This window comes from Pangasianodon hypophthalmus, chromosome 7, assembly GCF_027358585.1.
Source record: "Pangasianodon hypophthalmus isolate fPanHyp1 chromosome 7, fPanHyp1.pri, whole genome shotgun sequence".
NCBI lineage: Eukaryota > Metazoa > Chordata > Actinopteri > Siluriformes > Pangasiidae > Pangasianodon > Pangasianodon hypophthalmus.
Window position 1 is genome coordinate 5,369,940 of NC_069716.1, and position 27,883 is coordinate 5,397,822.

Below are 27,883 nucleotides of genomic sequence, written 5' to 3' on the forward strand. Positions count from 1 at the left end.
AAAATGACAAGGAAGTAGGGTTGTCCACTTGGCTTATATATGTGATCCTCTTCTGCCATCTGGTGGTCAGGTCCACTTTTTTTTGTAGGTCAGAGAAAGATATTTTAATACTGTATCTTATATTAATAAGGAATAGTTAAATTTACTTATGTCTGTTTAATTGGATATAGTTGCTTTAACCAGTGTACAAAAGGACGAATTTTAATTTGGCTGAATACATCAAAATTATTACATAAAATGTTTCTTAAATACCAGGTGGATTTTATATTTTTAAAAATTAATTTTGCATGTGTAGCAGATTTATAGATAGATAGATAGATAGATAGATAGATATGTGTGTGTGTGTGTGTGTAAAATCATTTTATTTAATATAAGTTGCTTTTTTTGCAATTTAATTCTTTAAAACGCTGTTTGGGTTCAAATGAGTTAAAGGCTGTTTGGGCTGTTTATCTCCGCTTTGCGACGTGATGACGTAGCACTGTAGCAGCCACCCGTATTCCGACATATCCTGCTTCCTGCGCTATGATTGGTCAGCATCACCGCGCTTTCTGAGCTCTGATTGGCCAAAGCTTCGCCCTCACCAGCCTGAACAGCAAAACGAAGCGGAAGTGGTCGGAATGCAGGTAGGGGGAAAACGTGTGAAATTAAAAATGGCGGACTCTCCGTGTGGAGGTTTGTCAGAGGTAAAAGATCCTAAGGACAGCTCAGAGCGGGTGACACGCTCTTGGAGAAAGGTGGCAGGGACTGGAAAAGGCGTCTGTGAGACAGAAATGGCGGAAACTCTGGGGTGTTTTGATGGACAGTGTGGGAAAGAGGAGCGGCGCGAGCACTCAGGTGAGCTTCAGCATCTGACAGCTCGCGCACCTTTGGTGATGTGGAGCCAGAGTCACCTGTGTTATCATCAGGGATATTTCTCATCTTCATTAATATTAACGATCAGCTTAAACACCTTAGGAGTAATTTACAGTACTGTTAGCCCACATGTCACCTCAGTGACAGGTAAAATGATATAAATGTCACTGACTCATAACAACCACAGCAGTGTTTATGACATTAAAGGTGCAATAGTCAGTTTTTTTATGTCTCAGTAGTGGTAGAAATATGTAGAAAATTATAACAAAACAACAGTTTCAGCCATGACCTCAACACAAGTATATTACTTGGCTAAGAAAACCCGTTTGAAAAACTGCCATACGGTCCGGAGTGTTTGTTTGTGTTTGGATGAGCCTCTTGTCAGTCATACTGTAGAGCCCGCCCCCAAGGTGCCTTCACTCCATCCCCATCTCATCTCAGTCTATCAGCCAGCAAATAAATGTTGCGTGTTTACAGAGTAATAACTCAGCGCTTGAGCATGTGAATGTCTGAGTGCGCTTGAAAGTGAAGTCATGGCAGTCCTTGGTTTGAGAAAATTTCACAAATCTTACCTAATGCACCTTTAACACTTCTTCTGAAGAGAAAACGTCCTCAAAAGTTGACCTGTGAAGTCCATTAATGATTTTATTCCCTGGAAATGGACTTGGGAGTATTTTATCTTTTCATAACTTTGTACATGAAAGTATATCTCAACATTTCTATAGTCTTCATTGCATAATTAAAGGAAAACTCCATCCTGAAACACATTAAATATGTTTATATTGAAATATTTGTGATGTATTTCGTGATCCTATTGTGAATTTTGTTGGTAGGTGCTGTATTTTTGTTGTTATTCTTGGAAGCTGAACTGTTTGAGCAGAGTGTACAGATAACAAGGTGAGAGAGCAGGTCAGACTAAAGGATTAAAGCGCCGCTGCATCAGCAGTGTGAAAATAGACCAAACAGAAATTAGAAGTTTAAACTAAGAAAGTTAACTCAGTATTTCATTACAATTTTTTTTTTTAAAATGCTACTTATAAAGATTAATATGGAGATCATTCAGAGATTATATTTAGAATTAACTTGTGGTTTTGACTAGTGTCTGAGGTTTTACTTTTGTAGTGAAATTCTGAGTTGAATTATTTTTTTTTTAGTTTAAACATCATTTCTCGATAGAATGGTCTGTTTTCACTTCACCTTCAACCCTAACCTACTTGATTCCTCTGTAGGAAAAAAAAAATCATGAAATAAATGAGCATGCTGAATATTGTAACTTTTTTCTGCACAGACGAAGAGGACACAGACGAGCCGTCTCTTCTGAGGTTCATGTGTGCCGAGTTGACCAGAGGCTACTTCCTGGAGCACAACGAGGCCAAGTACACGGAGCGCAGAGAGAGAGTCTACACGTGCATGAGGATCCCTAAAGAGCTAGAGAAGGTGGGAATCACATACACACTGTCTTCTGTTTTCTCTCTCACACACAAAGGCACACATTGTCTTATTTACTTCTCTCTCTCTCTCTCTCTTTCTCTCTTTTTCTTACACACATCCTGAAGTCAGGCCACACTCCTTCACTCACTGTAATGAAGGACATTGCTACACTTTAGTTTCATGGTAGATCTGTCCGTGACTCAGAAAGCTCAGGTCACATTTACAGAACATGGACAGGATTCCAGACAGAAGTGTGATGTGTAATAAGTGTTGTAATTATGTGACATAAGATTGCACAAGACTCTCATGCTGGATGTACGTGTAATCTTTTCAGCACAGGATTACACAATTCAGTATGTAAGTAATGCTAAAAACAAGTACAGTATACCATAAAAGTAATCGACATGTAGGATAACAAAATTTATTTAATAAAAAGCAAAATGTGATGTGCTGATGTCACACAATGACTTTTCTATTAAACAAAGAAAGTTTAATAGGAGACGATTTCAACAGTCAAGTTTTGCTGTTAGCTCCTAAAAAACAAAAGAGCTTAATTTCGCACTCACCATTTTCCTGAAACGTTCAGTGTCCTATTAATGAGAAATCCAACGTTGAAGTCAGGAAGGCAGCAAAGGTTAGACTCACAGTCCCAGAATGCAATGCAGCTATATGATACAGTTGCGCTGAATTATTGCAGTTGGAGCAAAGTGTAGCAATGAGGAGGTGAGAGAACTGGACAGACTGAAGGACTAAAGTGCCGCTGCATCGCTCTCTTTAGGTAGAGATAAAGCGAGGGCTGAATCCCTCTAGCAGCTCTATAAGGGGAAGGTGAATGGTAAGGATTACACACATATGCTGAATTTGGTTAACGAGTGTTCTGTGTTTGTGGATAAAGGGGCGAGAGACGAGAACCTTGAGAGAGAGAGAGAGAGAGAGAGAGCTGAACAACACAACACAGAGCTGTGTGTGTACATGTCTTTAGAAGTATGTGTGTGTGTGTGTGTGATATAAAAGTAATATTATATGCAATTACTTATTATTTTCCAAAAGCTAACTTTTTCTGTTATACTACATAGTTTTTACAACACATGACGTAAGCATATATTCAGGACCAGAATTATTGGCACCCTTGGTAAAGATGGGTAAAAATGTTATGAAAAGAAAGTAAATGTAGATGTTCCAATAATTCTAAAAACATATTTCTTACAATTTCTTACAGTGAATTTACTTTAATTAAAAGTAAGACAAAATATCGCTAATATTTTCAATATTAAATTTAACTATTTAGCCACAAAGATCTTTAACAGGGGTGCCAATATTTTTGGAGCTGACGGTATATGGTGATTTGGTATTCACTCTGAATGTATGTTGAAGGGCTGGAAATGTAAACCTAAGCTAAAGTTCTATAAAGAACTAAAAGTGAATAAGACACAGAAAAAATGTTTATGATAAAATTATAAGTATAATTTTCACTCTGTGGTTTGTGAAACAATCACGTAACGTAATGCTACTGCTAATGTTCATTCTTCACACACACACACACACACACCCCCACACCAAGTTGCCCAATGACTGTGTGTGTGTGTGTGTGTGTGTATGTGTGTGTGTGTGTATTGCAACGTGTACTCAAGAGCACAGTTCACAAAAGATAAGATAAAGCATCAGAACATCGAATGTATTTTCCGTTTATGTTATGTTTGTCAAATTACCTAAATGCAATAACTTTACCACAGCGCTGCTGAATTCTCAGATCTGATTGGTCAGAAGGTGTTGATAAATCTTCTATAGCAGCAGCTTTGACTGTACTTCCAGCAGTAATTCATATCACAGATTTATATTAATGTGTTCCTTCTAATACGTTACCGTTTCTATAGTAACAGCTCATATAATCCAAGCTCAATAATAAACAGATAAAAAAAAGTTGTTATTTAAAACTGTGTAATCGTTGATATGGTGAAGTTTACTGTAAGGAGACGTTTATTTAAGGAAGTTGTCCACCACTGGAAAAGCTCACTTCAGGATGTGATATTATCAGTAAATAGTCTTCATTAATTACTGTACAGAACATTATAATAAGCATGTCTTGTACAGTATCTCTGTATCACAAGACACATGAAAAGAGTTTTGGGGTACGTAGGGAAAACTATGCCGAAGGACATAGCTATACTTTTTTTAAATGCTGGCATAAGCGTCGTCTGTTTCTACAATCTATATCAGACTCTCGTTCTAAGGTGTCAAAAACACAACCATTGTATTATTCACAACTTTAAAACCACGTTCGAATCCATTGGGATGTGAAAGTAATCAGCATTTATTACCACCAGATGGAGCAGTGGATCCACGAACTAGCTAATGACCAGCTCAAACCTCAGTATTAATATTATCCTTAGATTTTCCTAATCATTTCTGAGCTGTATTTAGAAATGTGTACACGTCTGAGGAGCTGCTTTCTTTTCCTGATACACTCACATACACAAAAAATCTACTTTTCTATCCACAGCTCATAAACACAGGGCCTGTGTTGTTCCCCATGTGAATGGGGGAGTGTGTATGTTGAGAGGTGAGGTATGTGTCGCAGTGGTGGAGAGATCTCATCAATTTATTAGCTAGTGAAAGCTCCAGTGTGTCCAGAAACAAAAAAAGCGTTGAAGACTGAAAAAGCATCGTCTAACATCATGTAATAAAGTGTGGCGAGCTAGTTAGCTTGTTCAGTGCATTGATACAGATTATACACAAACGAGTGTATAAATTCATAGGGGACGACTCAGCTGTAGTCATTAACCTTTTCTTAGAAAGTGTCTGAGGAAGTACGTTATGTTTAACAAAAAGTCGGCAAGTCATTGCATTTTATTTTGGTCTGATTTTTTCATACATAGCTCCTGGTCCTGATTCTAAAAAGGTCACATGTATTAAATATGAGGTAAACATGAAAGTGGCTGAAATCCGATTTGGCGAAAACCAGTTTTCATATTTAGGTCATATTTAACGTGGTGTGAGCTTTAGTTTGGATAAGTGAAGTGTCCACATGAGTAACGCTGATTGTCTCAATTCCCTGTAACTGATTATTGGCGCATACGTACTCACCTTTCAGCTTACCAAAGACTGATTAGACACATATTTACAAATGATTTTGTCCACTTGACTCTATTGTAACTAGGGCTGCACAATATATCGAAATATCACAAATGCGAATATTGATATATGCATATAGCAAGGGCTTGCGATAACCAATATATATATATATAATATAATAATTTTCAGTATTTATATATATATATATACATATATATATATATATACATATATATATATATATATATATATATATATATATATATATATATATAATATAATTGAAATTGATTTTACACACTTATAACGTTATCGTACCGCATATCGCATTGTTTAACAAGTTATCGCAGAATGCATTTTTCTACAATATCGTGCAGCCCCAATTGTAACAATCGGAGTGTGTTGAAGGGAAAACTTCCTCACAGTGAGATTTCTGTTCTTCTCTCTCATGCAGCTCATGATGTTCGGCTGCTTCCTGTGCCTCGACGCATTCCTCTACGTGTTCACGTTACTGCCCCTCCGAACCCTGCTCGCCTTCCTGAGACTGCTGACCATCCCCTGCTGTGGCCTCGGGTACACACACACACACACACACACACACACACACACACACACACACACACACACATACAGGCTTCACTTCTTCCTCGAAAACACTCAAACAGCTGTAATATTTGCACATGCATACTCCGCACTCTTTAACGTACTGCAGTTTATAATAATTGACTTTCAAAGAATGCTTTGATATATCTCCTAAATTAAATATTTTATTTTAAATTTGTAATCTTGTGCTTGTGAGCTCTAATATATCATCTTTTTTTTCCTCGCCATATTCTTTCTCAGGGCACACGTGTGCCCGTACTGCAGAAGGAGCAGGTAGGCTGCCATGTTAAACCATAAATTCATTCATTCATTCATTTATTTACTGTGCTCTGACACAGCCATCAGTTTGCTACAGTTTTGCTCTTCCTCCTCTAAAACATACAAGATTGAATTCTATATATTAGTTTCTAAGTCGCGTCCGGTTTGTAAGATTCGCACTTGTAATTACAGGTCGAACTTTTCTGAAAGTTCTGACTTGACAGCGTGTAACGTCACACTGCGAACTGAAACCTCCTGCTGCTTTTTGCTACACCCATGCAGGAGGCAAGGTCTGATTTGTGAATGCAAAACATTAAGCTCACGGTGCTTTGACGTTTCTGAGACTTTTTATCCTTAGGCAGTGGGAACCTCTTACAAACACCACTTCTGCTTGCAGTCTTATTTCTCACCTTTGTGTTTATTTCAGTGTCAAGCTGCACTCTGCATGCACTTTACACACCTTACACATGACTTTCAGAAGTGCATCTCTAACCTGAATCCTGTCATTCAGGGCAGAGTAATGATATTCAGAGTTTCAGGCATTAAAGAAAGAAATGTTTGTCAGTTATACAGTGTCATAAAAATGACACAATACACAATGGCTTAGAACATTTTTTAGTAGAAGTAATAATGTCAAACAGTAAGAAATCCAATGTTGAACACTGTATGTAGTGCACTACATAGGGTGTACAAGGTAAGGATACTAAACCATAGGTAGTGCTTTTTATAATAAAAAAATTACAGGCCATGTAATATATGAATCTCACACTGTATATTAGTGCCCATATTTGTGTGAAATAAGGATTAGGGTTTTTATTTTATTTTAGAATTTAGCGATATAGTCTGCATTACACACTTGTGCAATCGTTACATCAGTGAAATGCACAGTATTTAGTTATCATGGATGCTGACTAATTCGAATTTACTCATGTGAGACATGAAAATGTCAAGATCGCACCACTTTTGCAACACTTTGGATCATTAGTGGATGTTCACACCTGAAACCTCAGGATGTGTGATAAACACTGTGGCTAAGTGTCTACAGAAAAGAGTCGTGATTTTTGGGAAATGGCTTTGTGTTTATTGGATGTCTGTGTGACTTGACTGCGAATCGTTTTAGATTGGAAAGTGAGGAGAGATATTATGAGAGATAACAGCATGATAAGAAACAGAAGATTGAGCCATAAAGAGCTTTAACGAGGGCAAAATGGAGGACGTGCAGGAAGCACATGTCTTAGCAAAAGACTATTGAACTCTTATATGTTGAGGTCATCAGCAGGATTTCTGTGAATCGTACAGCCTTTTGCTCACTAGTCCTGTTTCCAGTGTTTTAAAGATAAAGATTAGTGCTGCTGTTCATTCTATATTACACTATACTGTATTTCACGCTGTACATTAGCGGTTGCGTAGGCTAGTCCACTAGCTGCCGCTGAGGGGCATAGTATTTCAGACTAGATGAAGCTAGTTCTAGTCAACTGCACAAGACTATGCTAAGAAATATCTTTTTTTCTTTTGTTTTGTTTTAATGGATATCATTTTGGATGAAGTGGGGAGGTCTGTTCCAGCCTGTTTTTTTTTTAATCAAACTCCCATCCACTCCCAAAGAAATTCCTCCCACAGTTTTTTTTTTTTGTCCTTTAAAGCTAAATAAAATCCATGCACTGTGGCAGAGTGAACTCTCTCATAAACAGAGTCGTGTGAAAGAGCGCTTTCAGAGCCGCGGGTTGCACATCACTATCCAATCCCATTTAACTAGTTTAGAGTCCGATCAAGACTCATTTTCTGGACGCTACTGATCCTGGAGCTGAACATGGAGGAAAAACCTCCCAGATGTTGCATCAGCATCACTTCCAGTTTCAGATTCAACAATAAGCTTGTCGAAACAAGTGTTGTCAAATGGTATATTATTACACACTTTTATTATACCGATTTATTTTATGTTTAAATTTTGATTAATCGTGGGCCTTGCTCAGGTGCCCAACAGCAGCAGCTTGACAGTTTTGGTGCTTGAACCCCCGACCTTCCGATCAGTAACCCAGAGCCTCAATCGTTCAGCCACCACTGCTCCATGAGTTTAAATCTGATATACATTTGCTATATTTTATAATCCTGCTGAAACCCAAGCATGAAATTCACATTCAGTTTCACGGTCTAAATGATCAAATCCGCAGCAATGGAACGTTCTTTCAGGTTTTTTATCTTGAAAATGAGAGACTTTTTCCACACATCACAACTGACTCCTCAGCCGTGTAATCTCGGCTCCCAAAATAGCGCTGAAGCAAAACTTCTGCTTTTCACTTTTCAGTCTGATGAGTGATCTCTGAGCAGAGTGAAGCTATTGATATGAATCTCCTTCTAGCCCTTTTGTTTTCTCTGTTTGCTCTGTCTGTTCACTACAGAGGCATCTGAAATGTCATTTGCATGAGGATTGTGTTCTGTGCTACGTCCCATGTGTCATTTATATACAACCACACACGCATGTGTAAAAGTGTGATGAATGCTGTTAATAAATGTTGTGACTTCACTTCTGTATAACGTGTGTGTGTGTGTATGTGTTCTCAGCAGCTCTCGGTTCCTGCAGCCAGCTCAGGTGTGTGACCTGCTGAAGGGGCTGATCATGGTGCTGTGCTGCTCCATGATGCATTATGTGGATTACGCCATGATGTACCATCTAATCCGAGGACAGTCTGTCATCAAACTCTACATCATCTACAACATGCTGGAGGTAGGCACTGGTTAAAATGACCAGGTACGGTCGTTTTGTGATATAACACCGGCGTAATGCTAAATGCACTTGCACCTGATTTACAGAATTATTGGCAACCTTGGTGAAAATGGGTTTTAAAAAAAAAAAAGATTATGAAAAAAATCTTTGTGGTTAATTGACTTAATCCCCCACTTTAATTGAAGTAAATTTCTTCTAAGAAATTTGAACAAGCTTAGAAATTCTTCTTGTTCCCATTTATATTTTACTTTTTTAAGTTATCTTGTGTTTAGAATCTCTTAATCCTATTTAGATTTAGAAAATATGAGAGTAAATATGAAAGGTGAATATGAAAATTTGACACAAATGAAATGAGACAAAGGTATGTTGACCTTCATAAATCAGGCAAAAAAAGCTACATGGCAGAAAATGTCCAAATCCACAATAATTAAGAGGTTTAAAGCAACCGGAGCTGGAATGAACCTACCTAGAAGAGGACACGTGTATTTTGTCATGCACAGTAATGGTTAGAGGGGCAATTCTCAACAATTTCTCCAAATATCACAATTGGAGATTTACATAAGATGGCAGCAATTTTGAGAGAAGAAGCCTTTTCTTTTAGCTTTTGGCAGCAAACACTTAAAGTGGGTTTCGTGTGAAAACAAAGATAGTTATAAAGAAAAGAACCTAATCCCCACTGCTGGTGTATGGTGTAGGACCTGTGATTTTCTGGGGCTGTTTTTCCCTCCATCATGAAGTACCAGGGCATTTTAAATACAAATCTGGCTTCCTCTGCCAGGAAGTTACCACTGGGTTGTAGTTCTTCTGGGCTGGAGGTCTTCCATCAGGGCAATGATCCAAAGCATACATCCAGATCCACACCAGAGTGGTTCAGTGACTTCAGAATCAAGCCTTCTGGTATGGCCACTGACATTGAGAACCTGTGTGGTGAGCTGAAGAGATTCTGTATTGAGGAGTCATCCTTGCTGATACCTTGCTCTGTATTCTCCAATCCCATCAGGTATTACAGGAGAAGACTTATAGGAGAAGACTGCACAAAGTACCCATCTTTACCAAGGGTGCCATTATTTCTGGAGCTGTCTGTAAGCGTGCCCATAGACAGCCTAAGAGCATAAACCGCATTAAAGTGGGCTCAGGATTGAAGAATACAGCATCAGCTTCTGCCATCATATCAGTAGTCACAGAACATGACATAAGGAACGTTAATGGAAGAAGACAGGCGTGCTTAATGTCTGACCCGCAGTGAGGAAACATTTTCTCCGATGACAGCACCAGGAATAGACTTGGCAATTCACAGCAGAGAATATTTACAGCTTCAGTCAGATGTTCCTGCTAAGTGAAAGATGTTTGATTAATTTTTTCTACGCTTTCATCTCAAACACTGCTTCTGTAGTCTATAAACAGCTCCACTGCGCTGACCTAAAAATGAAAATAATCTCCAACTGAGCAGCGAATGAAGCACTGACTTTTTCTGCCTTCATCTAGGTGACGTATTGTTTGTCTCCATTACTCAAGACTATAAAATAGTTTCACTAAACAACAATTCCACCTCTCGTTGGTTTCTCCCGGCCAATCACAGTGGAGGTGGGCGGGAATCTGAGACAATTCTGTTTCGGAGAGTGATTACCCCTAATTACTGAACTCCACCTCGTCTGAAGCGCCTTTCTGACACTTTGATGATGTCAGAGGTCTGTTCATATGGCTATATAAGTGGGCCTTAAAGACAACCTGAAAACAAAACATTCCTTTTTATAACCTCTATTTTTTATTTATTAGCTTGTGTCCTTGTCAGATTGTGCGCAATTCATTATCACTTAAAGGAGAACATTTTGTCTGTAATTTTCCGCTAAAGTGTAGTGATATTTTCCTGCCTCTAAATGCTCTCTGTTTTTTTTTTTTTTTTTAATGACGTCAATAGGATTGACATCATACTTCACTACTTTTCACATGATGATCAAATTACAGTGGATAAACCTAAAGCCCCGCCCACTGAAATATGCGGAAATACAACACATTCCTGAGAAGTCTGCAAAAGTTAGCAAGAATGCCATTATAGTTTACAGCAGCTTCTAATTTCCAGATTTCTCTTCTGATGCGACTGTTGTGTGTTTGAAAGCTATTTTATTCCCTCAGGTGGCAGACCGTCTCTTCTCCTCCTTTGGCCAGGACATTCTGGACGCACTGTACTGGACCGCCACCGAGCCGAAGTCCAGGAAGAGATCTCACATTGGAGTCATTCCACATTTCATCATGGCCGTCTTCTATGTCTGTATCTTTCTCATGTGCAACAGTGTTTGTTGTGAATATGGCAAGGGCTCAGCTGTGTAAGGGTTTTGTCAGAAACTGTGTATACTGTTATTAATATTACGGTGGAAGTAGATTTCCTAAGCATGAGTGTGTCGCAGTCCTGCATGCCATCCTCATCATGGTCCAGGCCTCCACATTAAACGTGGCCTTCAACTCGCACAACAAGTCTCTGCTCACCATCATGATGTCCAACAATGTGAGAGCAAACAGATACACACACACACACACACACACACACACACACACGATATACTTTGAGTAACGTGATAGGAGTAACACTTTATTTGGACAGACAACAACGGAGACGTTAAAGTCAATAAAACATCTATAGGCTATTAATAACCTGTCATATGACTCATCAACCAGCTGAGCATCTGATTCTCTACAACATTTTTTTTATTTATTAACAAATGACACATACACTTTATCCATTTATAGTTACAGTGTTGTGGAACATCAGTGAAAAGTTACATTAGTGGATCACTTACATTATAGCAGCTACAAACAGTTTTTTCCATCATCAGTTGCTCTTTTTCTCTCTCTCTTGAAGTGAATATGACAGAAAATGCAGCTTATGTTACCATACCCTGGAGTCCTGAAGACTTTACTGTGTTGGAAAACTTCACAAAAAAATACAGACAACACACATCAGTATATATGATTTAGCAGATTTAGCCAAATGCCTAATTTTAATCTGTTGTCCCTGGGCAGGTTGGGAAAAAAAAAAAGATTGCTTGATTGTTACTGACACTGGAGACTCCTTCCAAACATGCTAACAAATTTGTCTCCTCAAAAAAAACTTCATATTTTGAATCCACTTGCGTATGTACGTAGTAATAACACACTATAGTCAGTGTGGTTCTGTGTGGTTATATGAAAATAATGCATGCCAAGGGGTGTGATGCAGCACAACGTGAAGCAGAGTGCATTATTTTCATATAACCACATGGTCTGGAGAGTGGTATTCCACTTTTATACCACAGCAGTTTGCCAGTGATTACAATGTTTAATTTTAAAAGTTAATAGTTACATTTAATCTCTCTCTCTCTCTATCTCTCTCTCAAAAAAAAAACCAAAAACAGCTTACTGAGAAACCAGAAAGCGTAAACCCTTCTGCCTTGAAGCCTTTCCTGTTTTGGAAACTTTGTACCATGACTGTTACTAAGTGCTTACAACTGAGACTCCATCTATAAATGTTAAATAAACCAAAAAAGTCACCACATCAACAATTCTACATTTTACTATGTTAAAGTACAATACTTTTTTATTAGCCTTAGATTATGTGGAGCGTCTGCTGTACAGGTCCCAGTGAATGAGCGGTTACTATAGAAACGATGACGTATTAGAACGAGTGCATTAATATTAACCTATCAGTTTGTGTTACAGCCAGAACTACCTGTGCTGTTCTACAGAAATAAGACACACCTTCTGACCAATCAGATTCGAGAATTCTGGTATAAAACATATTAACATATTAGATAACAGATTAGAATGAGTGCGTTAATATAATCCTGTGATATAAAGACTCGCAGGTGGAACTACTGCCAGAGCTGCTGTTACAGAAAATTAATCAACAGTTTATGATCAATCAGAACTGATTATTTAGCATCACTGTGTAAAATGGTAGAGCTACAGACTTGTCCTTCAGGTAATTACAATGAGATCTGTAGATGGACTTTCCAAATAAAGTGGTACCAATATAAAGACTTTTATTAGTTGGCATTTTTTAAGTGCAGATATACAATGTGTTCCAGTGATGTCATGTGCATTTATTTTCTCTCTTCTGTTCTCTCATTTGTCACAGTTTGTGGAGATCAAAGGAAGCGTCTTTAAAAAGTTTGAGAAAAATAACCTCTTTCAGATGTCTAACAGCGGTAAGTTAGTTAAATCCACCACTCTGGATGCGAGATCTTCTGTTTTAATGATTAACTGTTCTTGTTAAATATCTAAACTAACTTGAATCTATAAGTCAGTAATAATAAGTCAGTCCCCTAAGTAACGTGTTTAATATCAGACACGTTAAAGCTGCGATGCTGCACTTTTGAAATGCTAATCGGAGCTCTCGGGCTCCCTGAGATAACACACACAGTGGTGCTGACAGGCTGTGTATGGGTTGAAATGGCCCTCTCCTCCAGCTCCCAGCAGCCTGTTTGAAGCTTTTCAGCACCGTGTGTGGATGAGAGATGCGCTGCAATCAGCTCCTATTCTCTGCCACCGCAATTTCCCCTTCACTCCATGTCCCTTCAGGGTATTTTCCTCTATTTTTCCTGCTGTCCTGTAACAAACCCTGGAGTGCCTCATTCAGAACGGTTTTCCTGGTAAACATCCAAGCTAAATATCCATTATTCTCATTTGTTGTGAGCAGAAAGCCTTGTTTGTGAGCCTTTGTGTTTTGTGGTGTTTGTCTATGTGAACACTGTTGCAGCCAGTTTCACTGTTCAAATACTGTTTGAATTTACATAATATTTTATATCCAAAGGCAAAAAACACATTTGAATGGGCAAGTCTATGGGTATTCTTAACATTTTTTTGTTGCTGTTGCTTGACAGCAACAAACAAAAAGATCATTAAATATTTAACCTGTGTGCAGAACAGTGTCATTTCTGCCATTTTTTCAATTAAGTCACTGAACAATATCCCATATTCTTCAAATTTATTAAAACACTTACATGTGTAAAGACATTTGTTACATTTAACATGTACACACGTACATTTGCTAATATATTTTTGTATATAAAGGAATATGTATATACAAAAAGGAATATATATATATATATATATTTTTTTTTTTTTTTAAATAAAATATATTTATTAGGAACAACACAATCACACTGGATTAAAAATGTCTATTGGATTCTTAACAATAATTTTTTTATATTAACATAAATAATGAATACTACTGGCTAGGATCTGAAACTGGTTAAAATATCTTGCATAATAAAATGGAAAATTAGCATTACTCCATTAAAATAATCAGTTTATATACAGATATCAGATGCTATGAAATGCAGTAGCTTTCTGAGTGATGGAGAAGAAAAAAGATTTGAATTTGCGTGTAGTGACCCATATGCATTCAGTTATGTTGATTAAAAAAAAAATTGACATATAAACCATTTTGCAAACACCCTTTAAAGTACACACGCTGTCCTACACGTGATATTACGCAAAAGTAGTTCATGATTTCCAGCAGGTACGTATCAGCATTTATTTCTGCACCTGAAGCTGAAGTGGAGTTCAGTCAGGCATATAGTGTTCTTCTATACTGTTGTTGTACTCTATGTAGTGAGCACACACAGGGAATATGAAGAATTTGGGAGCTTACAGTGGATCTCACGTACAGTAACTATTGTGAGAAATGTAAAATCAGGCTAAATATCAGAATCAAGAAATCATTAATGTGGTTAAATCAATAAAAATCAACTGTGTTCATGTAAAAGTTACTTGAATCATAGTTGTTCCAGTTCAAGTGCAATTTCTGATTGACAGCCCTTGTATGAGAGGATGCTAATGTTGGCTTGTTGCTGCTCTCTGACCTGCAGACATTAAGGAACGCTTCACTAACTGCATCCTGCTGCTGATTGTGTGTCTGAGGAACATGGAGCAGTTCTCCTGGAACTCAGGTCTGGACTCTACCACCCTCACACCATAGTCTTTCAAAACCCACATCAAATCTAGACCTGGGCTTAAATGTAGATGACATGCAGAATGCTGTCCATGTTAGGTTAGTGTTTGACTTGTTCCTGGAACGAGGCCACAACTTACACCATGCGCTTCGTATTTGGATAATCTTGTATTTATATTATATATGCTTTGTCATTGTCTGCATTCGAAACCCACTGTAGTTTTTTTTCCAAGTAGTATGCACTGTGTTAGAGGAGATATTGAAGTAAGTTTATGAATGCTCACATCTGATTGGTCAGATTGGTGACGTGTATAAAATGATGGTGTGCAGTATTGTTGTATAACAGCACAAGTTTCAGCCGTAACGTGACCAATAGGTTAATATTAATACGCTCGTTCTAATACATTATTTCTGTAGTAACGGCTCATACACAGGGACGCTCCATATAATCTAAGACTAATAATAAACTGATTTTAACAAAGTTCTTCATATAATCATTCATGTGGTGAAGGTTTTTTGTTAGAAGAGATTTATTTAAAATTTATGGAAGGAGTCTCGGTTGTAAGCACTCTCAGTCTCGGTTATGCTTTCCGTTTTCTGCATTTTCACTGTGTGTGTGTGTGTGTGTGTGTGAGTGAGAGAGAGAGTAGGCGAGAATAGGAACTCACCTGTGTACACAGTTAAAGTATGAGAGGTGTCGTACATTAATAAATTAAACATTGTAATCTTTGGCAAATCACTGTGGTATAAGCGGAATAACACTCCAGACCATGCAGTTATATGAAAATAACTCTGCTTACACCTCATGCCTCACACACACACACACACACACACGGCGTGCGTTATTTTCATATAACAGCACGGTCTGTCGTGTGTTATTCCTTACATAACAGCAGCACTGCCAGTAGCGCATGTCATTCAAATCACAGGTTTATATTACTGCACTCGTTCTAACGTTACTGTTTCTCTGGTAACAGCTAATTCACATTGCTGATGTTCCTCATAATTTAAACCTTTGCTCATTTCTCCTTAACATAACAAGCTGCATGTTTTGTCTCACCAACTTCAAGAAGGAAAAAAAAGAGATACTGGTGAATGACTGTTTATAGCTGCTGTAATGTAAGTGATAACAGGAAGTAACTCGTTTACGTGGATGTTCCACAAAATTAAATGTAACTATAAACAAATAAAAATCTGGTATGTTACTGTTTAATTAATAAAAGAAGGATATATATATATATATATATATATATATATATATATAGATATATATATATCAGGGTGTTAACACTATCAGACCAGTGTGTCGCTGATTATTTACCTATAACAGCATGCCCCCACTGTTCTGTTCCTTGCAAAGTAAACAGTTTGTGCGTACTCTCTCTGCTTTTCCTATGACAAGCTCATGTTTAAACTCAAACTGTACTCGCAATCGCAGCGTCATTTCAGAGTGGGTTTACATCTTCCCGAGAGTCAATCACTCAATCACACTACAAACCAGATGGCATTCCGATGTGCTCTAACGGATCTGTTCGGATCTGTGCTCTAACGGATCTGTGGTGACTCATGCAGTGTCTGCTCCAAGCGCTTACACATTTTCTTTCTTTTATTCAAATATAAAATTTTCCCTCACTAATATCACTGCAGTGTCATGAATTGTAATTCTTCTTGACTTTGGGTTTTGAAGCCACTCACATTGACATGGAAGTTATTTTTGTTTCAGAACACCTGTGGGTGCTGCTTCCAGACGTCTTCATGGTGGTGGCTTCCGAGGTGGCCGTGGACGTCGTAAAGCATGCGTTCATCACCAAATTCAACGACATCACTGCAGACGTAAGAAAAGTTTAAATCTTAAGACGTCTTATATCAGGGATCTACTCATATTGACCTGTTCAGACATGGTGCTGACATGGTAACTTGTGAACAATGAATTTATTTTTCTGAATAATACAACTGGCAGTTATTATGTTTTATTTTGCACATCTCGTTACCACTTTCGAACAGCATCACAGACTCTGAACAGATGAGAGGTTTTTTTTTTTTTTTTTTTTTTTTAAATTTATTTATTTATTTTTAAATAAGCCATGTTGTCAGTTCGCTAATCAGACCAGAGAAGGTCAATATCATAGAAAATCTATAGAAGTCTGTGAAAATTGTCCCCTTTGTGAGCTAATGTCTCTAGCCCTGTAGCTAGTCTCTGGTCCAATGAGCAGCTAAAAAATCGTTATACATGCATAAATGCGTGTGATTGGATAAAACCACGACCGAGGATCTGCTACAGAATACTAGAGTCACTGAGCTACGCACAGTTTTTTCCAGATGTTTATTGTCTTTGCTACAGTATTTTTTTTTTCCCATGTACATGGCTTTTACTGGTCTGCTGGAATACTTTGCTGCATCCGCATCCAGACCTCAGCCCTCGAGCTGCTGACCGCTGCTATATAGCAATGATTAATACTGAAAGCTTGCAATTCACTTAAAAGGAGCATTTATTTGTGAGATTAGTGCTGCTATGCTAATGCTGATTTCTGAGGTTTTTTTCCTGGCACTGGGACATGATACAATGCATGTAATATAATATAATATGATATGATATGATGTGATGTGATGTGATGTGATGTGATATAATATAATATAATATAATATACAGTGACAGATTTAAATGTCATATTGTGAGGATAATCCAGAATTTTTTTTATTGCTAAGAGCACTGAGTAGATTGTAGCACTACAGATTCAATCAGCCTTATTTTTTAATCTTCCCTGTTGTGTGCGTGTGTATGTGTGTGTAGGTGTACAGTGAATACAAAGCCAGCTTGGCCCTTGAGCTCGTCAGCAGCCGGCAGCAGTATGTGAGTGTTTGTTAGCACTGATGCCAGATCATTTTACTGCTAATTGTGCTGGTAAATGCCGTTGTTTCTCACATATGCGGTTTGGTCTGGACAGGCGTACACAGACTACAGTGACTCAGTGGCCAGGAGAATGGGCTTCATCCCTCTGCCTCTGGCTGTTCTGGTGAGACGCTGCATTTAACATTTAAAGTCAAAGAGAGCAAAACCTGTGTGGGAAGAAAGGGCGTTACTCTCTCCCCTGTCAATCACAGTGACACTAGCCTACTGTGCATGTCTGTTAGCTCTTGTATAAGGAAGAGGGCAGATAGCGCACTTTTATAAACTTTAATTATAAATATTTCATCACAGTATACAGACAAAGGTGGCTACATTTTATGGCTCGAGTAATTTATTGAACCAGAGTCAGTAACTACCAATAGCCAATTAGCTTGAGCTAACTAATCTAGCAATAGATTGTGTTTTATTATTTTATTGTGTTTTATACTATGAATCACTGAGCTGGCTAAGCTCGTGTCCAAATGTGTGATACTAGTATCATTATCTCTCTGTTTCTCTCAGCTGATCCGAGTGGTGATGAGCTCAGTGAAGATCCAGGGGGCTCTCGCATCTGTCAGTCTGCTGCTCTTCTACCTAGGGTAACTTGCTGTTCGGTACACGTGGAGAAAGCTAGTTTAAAGTATGCATGGTGCTAGTTTTACAGAGTTTTGTCTGTTTTTGTGTAGAATGATCACACTCAAAGTGCTGAACAGTATAGTTCTGCTGGGAAAATCCTGTCACTATGTTAAAGAGGCCAACATGGAGGGGAAGCTGTTTGATAAACCCAAAAGTCCAGCTCCGAAAAAGACCCCCAAAACGCCCAGCCATGCCAAATCTCCCCCTCCGTCAGGTAACACTCAGCTGAGTTTCATTACATGCCAGAATTACTGTCCACTGACACACCGTAACTCATCCTTAACATCCAGTGTTTGCTTTTCAAGTGAGTAAGTCACTGATTTCATGTATATTTCCCATCTTTTTCTTTCTCTGTCTCTGTCTCTCTCTCTCTCTCTCTTTCTATACCTTTTCTCAGATAAGCCAAAAGCCCAGCATCCCACCCCCTCCATCACCTCCATCACTAAGCAACCTACCCCACGCACATCAGAGCTCCTCCCCCCAGCTCCGAACCCTGTCACCATGGAAACCAGCGAGCCTGCTCCAGAGAATCCGTCTAAAGCAGAGGAGGACAGCAGCGAGACTCCTCACGGCACTGAGCTCAAACACAGAGCACCAAAGAAAGACCTGCTGGAGATCGATCGCTTCACCCTGTGCGGAAACCGCATACTTTAACCGCCGCAGCTTCAGTTCAGAGACGAGACCCAAACACACCGCTTGTCCTCGGGGCAGAGGGGAGGCGAGATACACAGGCTGCGAGAATCAGCCAGAGAAAATGTAATGAACATTCCAGTGACGGAGAATCTGCTGTCCGTGGCAGCCTGGCAAAGTCACATGACCGAGAGTCCTGAGGGGGGTCCAGCGTCCTCTCCTTGTTCTAGACTTCGACAGAGAGAGAGAGACGCAGCATTTCAGTGCAGTGGACCTGCGCTGTCCTGAACATTCTGCCATAACGTGAGAAATTTCAGACAAACATCAGACATTTGAGAAGGAACAAAACTTAGCGTACAAGAGAGTAGATTAAATCAGTAGATTGAAGGAGTAATATGTTATAATTGGGTATAATGAGTTATAAAATATCAGAGCTATAACCCTAATAAACAGGCAACCCAGCGCTGATATACAGGGGTCCAAGATGAAAATGGTTTATATTGCTGTACAATGTAACAGCAGTATTTCATATTTAAAAAAATTAAACAATATACTTTTATTGACTTACAGATTATAAAAGGAATAAAAACTCATAAAATAACACCACCTTTGCATAGTTTTAAGCTGTTTCCTATAACAGCATGCTTGAAGTGTTTATTCCTCTTATACCACAGCAATTTGCCAACACCTCCGTTTTTAATTATTAAAGAATGCCGCATTGTAGTTTTTATCTGGTTACAGTTACATTTAATGTTGTGGAACAGCTGTGAAACAAGTTCCTATTAATCACTTGCGTCAAAGCAGCTATAAAATATTAGTAGTTCACTTACCAAATCCTCCTTTTTTCCTCTTCTCTCCGTTGAAGACAATAAAAAATCTGAAGACTTTCCTGTGGTGGAAGACGTAAAGGTATAGCTTTACTGCTGACTCTTACAAAGCTCTGACACTGGAGACTCCTTCCAAAAACTGTTAAATAAACATCTCCATACAGAAAATTTCACCACAATAATAATTATTTCATTTTTCTCTGCTAAGTCATATGTTTTTAAGAAGGTTTATTAGGTTTAGATTATGTGGAGCATCCACCATAAAAGTCCCTATGAATTAGCCGTTACTATGGAAACGGTATCATATTAGAACGAGAATATAAACCTGTCATTTTTAATTACTGTCGGCAATGGCTTCTGATCTGGCGATCAGATTGAAGAATTCAGCCATGCTGTGGTATAAAGAAAATGAACAAACGTACAGTTGTAACTATAACAACAAGATAGAGAGATTTAAAAAATAAAATAGTATAGAAATCGTACAGTGGGATTTTTATATATTAATGAAGTAGTGCAGTCGTAGATCCTGAGTAAACAATACATCTATATAGGAAACCTCTAGTGTAAAACCATGAAAATAATTAAAATTGTGTTTTTTTTTAAACTGACTAGAAAAGCATTTTCGCCTTGAACCCATAAGTACACTGTGTTGCTTGTTTATTAAATATGTCGATGTAGTAGCTAATAAACCGTCGTCTCACTATAATGCATTAGGCCAGGTTTAGTACCATTAGGCCATTAATAGAAGTCCTAGATAGTGCCTAACTTAATTCATGCGATTCCGGCTTGTTGCTGGTCACGTGGCTGGTACGCGGTTAGTCCGAGGTAGAGGTAAGTTTTCCGAGGTAGAAAAGGCTTGAAGCTCACAGTGAGCGTTCTCTAATTATCATCTTTTAACATTCCATATCTACTCTTATATTCATCTTTGATGAATTTCTGATTTTATTGTGACATTCATTGTAGTGTATTGTTTACCTTAATTTGCCAAATTGTCCATGGTTTTAGAAAATCCACCAGAATCAAACTACCCATGCTTACATATTGCCATATTCTTAAAGAAAAAATCCACCCTGAATGATGTGCATATCGATCATTATAAAGAACATGATCTTCAGCAGTGTCCAAGATTCAATTCAGAGTTGACTGTTTTTAGTTTAGGGTTAGGGTTAGGGTTAGACATATCGATGAACTCCTTTCCTCGATATGTCAATCTGTTTTCACTTTGGTTGACAGGTTCCTACATTACCCACAATGCCATTTGACTACCTGCTGATAGTGACACGTATGGGAATTCGTCTCTACCTAAAGAGAGCGATGCAGCGGCGCTTTAGTAAAGTATCCTGCCCAGATCGCTCATCTCCTCATCTGTACATTCCACTCAAAACAGATCAGCTTCCAAAGCTTCAACTTTCATGTTGATACCGCCAGCGCCATCGCACTCGTCATCTCGTCGATCGCTATCTAGCCGACCCGAGTCTGTGCCATAACTCAGCTGCGATGCATTTTGGGACATTGAGTCCCATGTTTGCTCTAACATCTCCACTATTTACATCCCTGATTGTTTAAATCTTCTCTTATTGAACACCATTGTAACCGCGCTAGCAACATTCCACTGCGACATCAGTGCAGGAGACAACTGCTAAAAAGAAATTAGCACCAGAATCAATAAACACACCATAAATATTACAACATAACCATTTTTAATGTGCTTCAGGGTGGAGTTTTCCTTTCAAGCCCCCAGATGTTTGATCTGGTAGCTGTATCTTCCATGAGTGCATTGAAACCAGCTGAGAAAAATGTTGCACTGATTTACCACAGTGTCTTAGACAGTTTACTGTTTGCATTAACATGTTCATGACATTCGCTCTCCTGTTTACATCACTCACTCGGGGAACGGGTAGAAGACTTCTAACACTGCCTCGTTCATACTGAGGTTTTTCTCCGTTACTTTCTTTCTGCTTAGTTCATCGTGTTTGATTGCCACCATTCCTGTTTCAGTTCAGTTCAGCTACTCATTCCTTTTGGCAATAAAATGTGACTCTAATGAAGAAATAATATAGTACTCAGATCTAGTCCTAGTAATTTATTCTGAGCGTTTTGCACGTTTAACATATCTCATTTGATTTCAGGGAGGAAGTGTTATACAGTGTTATATAATCTTATTTTATTTTTTATTTTTTGGTCATTTCAGCTTTTATATGGAAGCACACTATGCAAGTCTGGCTCATGAAAAACATTCCTAGGCGTATTAAAGCTGATTTTATCCGTGTTGTCATGAGCAGAGGGTTGTGTTCAGGTCCAGACTGAATGTGTGCTCATTCAGTGTTTTCATACTAAAATAATTTCTTTTTAATGCACCGTTACACCAGCAATGCAGGGATGTGTCTCAATAATTTCATGTGTGTGTGTTTTTGGAATGGTTAATAAAGTTGCTTTGTAATGTTATGATGTTTAGTGGTTCTCAGTTATTACTGTTTATGTGAGAAGACTGCAGGTTTCTCATCTTTATCCACTATGATGAGGTTTATAAATTATAATACGGGACTGGTTAGCATTACTGCTGCTAGCATTGGCATTAAAGGAGCCATACAGTGGCTTTAAAGGTGCAGTCAGTGATCAAGTTAGAACATATTTTGTAATATTTGGCAACGTCTCCTCACATAAAACATCTGTTCTGGAGTGTGCCGTAGCATTCAGTGTTGTAAACTTAGCAACTTTGTCGCTAGTGTTGGTGACTTTAACCCCCTTTAGTTAATTTTTTTTTTTTTTTTTTTTTTTTTTTCCTTAAATAAAGGCTTAGGGACAAATCTAGCACCTTTTTTTGAGCCGATAGTATAGCCGATAGGATAGCCGTTAGTATTTGTCCTGCAATTGATAGGGCAATACATGTTTTATCATTTATGCTGCTCCAAAAACATATGCTAATGTTCTTGTAGTAAAATTCTTTTTTAGAAATATTGGCACCTCAATGTAGCCAATCACAACAAAGCAGCATCAATATTTGACAACTTACTATGTTGTCTGTCAATTTAAAAAGCACCATCTTTACTAGCATTCAAAGGTTTTCATTTCATTTTCATTTCCTGATTCAAACTGTCCTGCTTCCCATTTAGTTTTACAATAAAATAACAGACATGTGCTTGTTTAGCTTCTGTGCTATTTGAAAATGGCTATTTGTTGTTTAGTTAGCACTAAAAAGTTGCACAAAATGAACAGACATTATAATTATGCAAATGTATTCATATCATGTTTATCGATCTTAATGCATATTGTACACAATTGCAAGTTTTCAAAATTGCCACCATTTTGAAATGACCGCAGAAAGTTGAAATTTCCGTGTCAGAATTATGAGCTAGGAGGTTGATTAAGTTCATTTTTCCCCACTTGGAAGTCATTATCAGACTCTGGCTTTGGAGATGAAACCAAACAGCTGTATTTTTTTTACATTTGAAACTAGCTAGCTTCAGCTAACTGATACCAAAATCACTGACTGCACCTTTAATGGCCAGAACATGTGAGTAGTGTGTTGCTAAGTGCCTGTGACCTTCAGACTGGTTGTGTGTTTAATCCAGCTCCAGCCATCCCCGCGCTTTGCTGGGGTTTAGAGGCTTAATCGCCTTAAAGAGAACCTCCACTGTCTCTCTGTTTTACCTCCCTCTGTGTCTCTCCCTCTCCTTCTTCTCTCTCTTTGTCCATTATGCCGTTTCACACAGTGGTCATGTTTTAGAGCTTTTACAACAGAGTGAGTCCTTGACCTTTTCAGACTCTCTCAGTTCACACATTCATGAAGATGTGTGCTGTTGATGTACAACAAACGCTGAAGCCTAAGAAAAAGCTGCAAAAAATCTGTTTCTTTCTTCAACTTCAGTCAGGAATGATGAAGATTTCGTCAATCTTCTAGCCAAAAATGAGACTTGCACAATTTTCTCTGTACTGCAGACATAATCAACCGAGACACTTTTGTTGTCCAGAGTTTACATCATTAGTTTTGTTCCTATCATTAGCTTTGTTCCATCATCTGTTCCTGTCCTGTATTTGAGTAGAATGTGTGGCGCACGGTTTAAATTGCATATTTCAAAACTGAATTATTGAATATGAATTTGTGAACACTTTTCATTAACTTCATAAAACTTCATCAAGGTTTAAATCTATAAATCTCTAATTCTGTACAAATCTATTTGTATATACTCTGAGGTGCCTAATTACTTGTTCATAGCAATAGATGGGCTACAGTCAGTAATACAGGAGACTCTCTGGTCTGCTGAAACCAAAATATAATGATTGGACCTTGGCACAAATCACTACATTTGGCAGAAACCCAACACTGCTTATTACTCTGAGAACACCATACCCACAGTGAAGCATGGTGGTGGTAGTATCATGCTGAGAGTTACCCTTGGCCTTCTGGGGGAATCATCTTTATGCCATATTCTTTCTTCACTTAGAGGAATCCAGAGCCTGACACAGGAACAGTGTGTGTGTGTGTGTGTGTGTGTGTGTGGAGGCAACACACCCTGGATGAGATGCCAGACCATCACAGGCTATTATGCGAACATACACTCACACCTAGGGACAATTTGTCATATTTAATCCACCTACTGGCATATGGACATGGGGAGAATATGCAAAACTGCACACAGACAGTAACCCGAGCTCAGGTTTGAACCCAGGATCTGTGAGGCAGCAATGCTACCTGCTGTGCCACAGCGCTGCCCTCCAATTTTTTTTTAATATAATGGATATAATGGTGCTCTGTGAAATGCTAAAAAATGTGAGATTTTCTTTTAATCACCAACCGATAATTTTCCAGAACTGTATGTTCTTTAGCAAACTCCAGGAACAGGTGTATTTATATATATTGAGATCATGTTTGCACTGTAATTCCACACAGGTTGACTCCAATCAACTATGATGGTGACCAGTTCACCAGAACTAATTTAGGGGTTGATTTACTTAATCAAAGTAAATATTTTGCAAATTAAATATTCAGTATTATAGGCTGTTTTCTTTCATATGACGTATAATCCCAAATTAAAGGTGCAATCGTCAATATTTTTCATTTCTTACTACAAATAATGTGGAAAATTATGTAGAAATGATTTAAAAAATTGTAGTTTAAGCCATCATCTCAGAACAAGTGCATTATGTAGCTGAAAAAAAAGGTTTTGGAAACCTGGCTTTGGATCCCGAATGTTTGTTTGTATTTGGATTGGCCTCTTGTCAGTCATTTTATAGACACGCCCACAACTCCACTTCACATCCTAATAAATCATTATGAAGAGAAGTTGCTTGTATATAGAGTTGTATCTTGGCTTGTATAAAGCAGTCGAATGTCAGAGTGTGTGTGAAAGTGATGTCATGACAGTCCTTGGACATGCTAACTGTAGCTGAACCAGGGGGCGGAGCTTTGTGTACAGTAGGGTCCAAATGTCTGAGAGCACTAGTGAAATTTCCTTTTTGTAAATTCTTTTTCAATTTAACGCAAAGATTTTCATTACAAATGCTATTATCAGCAACAAATGGTGAAATGTAGAATTTCTTAGTAAAATAATTTCTTAGTATTTGGTATGTCCCGCTGATGATCCATTTCAGATCAAATCCGTCAGCGTGTCGTGTGAACACATGCTTCAGCGGAAGAGATGAGACTCATGGAAAATCTGACGTTTTATACAAAGGAGTTTACACAGTATCACAAATTTGCTTAAATTTGAATAGTGACCTAGAAACTGTGCAACATCTTGAATACTGAATAGTCAAAATATTGCACAATTTTCAAAACTCTAAAACTTTCTGTTTATTTCCACTTTTAACTAAATTTTCTAAAAAAAAGATCCCAGGTTTTCAGTGTGGTCTCTACGGAGCCCCTAAGGGGACACGGTGATGGAAAAGAATATGAGATAGGAAGGAAAATTTCTATTTCAATAATTTTGTGTTCGCTCGCAAAACTTTCACGTTCCCCTGAGAAACTGTGTGTTCTCTCAGTTTTTGTTTTGGTTTTTTTTTGCGTTCTCTTGCAAAGAAATTAGTTTTTTGCGAAAGAACACAAATACCTTTGGAAGAGAACACAAAGTTTCTCAGGGGAACGCAAAAGTTTTGTGAGCGAATGCGAAAGCACTGAAATAGAAATTTTCCTCCCTAGTCATAGTTTTTCCATCACCGTGTCCCTTTAGGGGCTCCGTAGAGCTCAGACTTTTGGACTCCACTGTACACTGTACATGGCTACATGGGAAATGTGGGCAGGTTCACAAAAAATCTTTCAAATCTTATTCCCCTCCACCCATTTAACTGTTAGAGACCCATTTTTCACAAATGCTGCCTAATGCACCTTGAAGTGCGTTTCAGCTCCACGGTGCAGTGTCCGGTGTCCGCCGCCAGGGGGAGTGCGTCCCCCACTGCTTTCCCCGCAGCTCTCATGCGCAGCCGTCAGCCTCTGCGGGAGACCAATCACGTCGCAGATGAAGGAGGAGAGGAGAGAGAAGAGAAGAGGAGAGGAGAAGAGAGGAGACAGAAGAGCACCTGTGCAGTGGAGGAAGCCGCTCACGGCGGACACCTCGCTCATCATGAACCTCTGTACGGAAACGGCGACGTGACGCTCGCGCGCTCGTGTTCGCTTTTCTTTATTTCTGCATCGCGTGCGTTCTCGTGTTTGACGTTCGGGTTTGCGTTTCTCGTTTTGTTTATTAATCGGGTCGCTCTTTGGTGAACGCACACCTCCCCTGTCCTCCCCTGTCCGGTGCTGTCATGATGCGCGCCCCGGCCCCGGCCCCGGCCCTGGCGCTGCTCCTCCTCGGCTGCTGGTGCTGCTGCAGCGGCTCGGCTCTCGGAGCTGCTCCCGCCGCCGCCGCCGCCGCATCCGCCGCATCCTTAGATTTCGGCTCGGTCCCTGGAGGAGTTTACGAAACCGTCGCGTATTACGAGCCAGGGCCGATCGGCCTGCTGTTCAACATGATGCGCGCCTTCCTGCACGTGGTCCAGCCGAACCCGTTCCCTCAAGGTAAGCTCCTGAACCCTGAACCCTGACCCCTGACCCCTGCTTCACTTCAGTTCACCTCTGTCCAGGTGAGCTTACCACCTGAGTCCACCTGCCTGTCCCTCACCTGGACTGTAACCAGCATCCAAATGTTTAGTCCACAGTCACATTAACAAATCACAGTCACATTAATAAATCATAGTGCCTAAGGTGTAGGGGAGAGCGGGGTTGGTAGGTGTGTACCATACACTCCTGGGCAAAAAAATGGCCCAAGCCCAAAATGGCAAAATATTACGCTTTTGATTATCTTAACAGCTAATCATCGGTCAGGAAATGATCAAGAATTAAACAAACAGATAAAGGAACTTAGTATGGGAAGCTTTTCCCTTTGATTGCTTTAAATATTTAAGCCTCGTGGCCCTGGATGGGCTGCATCAGGTGTGACAGATAACTTAATAATAATTTAAGAAAAAAAACATCCCAGAAGATTTTTTTTTTTTTGGAAAATTTTGTACAGTTAGACATGTTAGTTTGAATTTTGCATCAAACATTTTAATCATTATCATGATTTTACCTTTGTGTATAAGACGACCATAAAAGTGAATTTCCCAGTTTCTAGCTTTTCCCCAAACACACACTTCACTGCAGCAAAAGGAAACCAGCGAATGGTGACACGGCATGTCTCAGGAGTGCATTTGTTTCATTCTTGCTCACTTGGGCCATTTTTTTGCCAGCACAACATGCAACATGATTCTGTTTTAAGACATGAGTGCGACTTTCATCAAGCGCAGTACACAGGCTTTGATTTTAACCCGAGTTTCAGACCGCGATCAAGCCTGCCCTGGTAGAAACCGGAGTGCACGTATATACAGCGGTTCGCGGTTTACGGTAACTGCCTTTCAAATGCCTACACCACATGCATGCTGTGAATTCTGGATATTGCAAAAATGTTGTGCAGTAAGTAGTGTATTACGAGCTGTTTCGGTATTATTATTTTTTCCCAAGTTCACACGATCCAAATGAAACGAGGCTGCGAGCATTGTGTTTGTCACATGGAAGAGGT

General features: G+C 38.9%; 2 protein-coding genes across 16 annotated transcripts in view; both read left to right on the forward strand.

Annotated features, from left to right (window-relative positions):
* The first annotated feature begins 478 nt into the window (after positions 1-478).
* Positions 479-22,295, forward strand: tapt1a (transmembrane anterior posterior transformation 1a). 2 transcript variants are annotated; one of them, XM_026940618.3, is made up of 15 exons: positions 588-834; positions 2,141-2,289; positions 5,810-5,928; positions 6,199-6,231; positions 8,779-8,941; positions 11,075-11,210; positions 11,347-11,444; positions 13,053-13,122; positions 14,788-14,868; positions 16,594-16,703; positions 17,662-17,721; positions 17,816-17,884; positions 18,280-18,356; positions 18,444-18,607; positions 18,791-22,295. In XM_026940618.3, exons 1-15 carry the CDS (start codon positions 618-620, stop codon positions 19,045-19,047), a joined length of 1,803 nt encoding a protein of 600 aa, XP_026796419.2. In that variant the 5' UTR covers positions 588-617; the 3' UTR covers positions 19,048-22,295. The 2 variants fall into 2 exon arrangements, with proteins under 2 accessions (XP_026796421.2, XP_026796419.2); XM_026940620.3 differs by lacking the exon at positions 6,199-6,231 and having other exon boundaries at positions 479-834.
* Positions 22,296-26,321: 4,026 nt separating this feature from the next.
* The window catches only part of prom1a (prominin 1a), a 63,341-nt gene continuing 61,779 nt past the window's right edge, over positions 26,322-27,883 (forward strand). For 11 of the 14 annotated variants that reach the window (XM_026940590.3, XM_026940594.3, XM_034306102.2 and 8 more), the window contains exon 1: positions 26,322-26,844. In XM_026940590.3, the coding sequence (XP_026796391.1) occupies positions 26,592-26,844 (253 nt within the window). In that variant the 5' untranslated portion in view covers positions 26,322-26,591. The remainder of the gene's footprint in view (positions 26,845-27,883) is intronic. The other 3 variants (XM_026940597.3, XM_026940593.3, XM_026940598.3) reach the window with 1 other exon arrangement.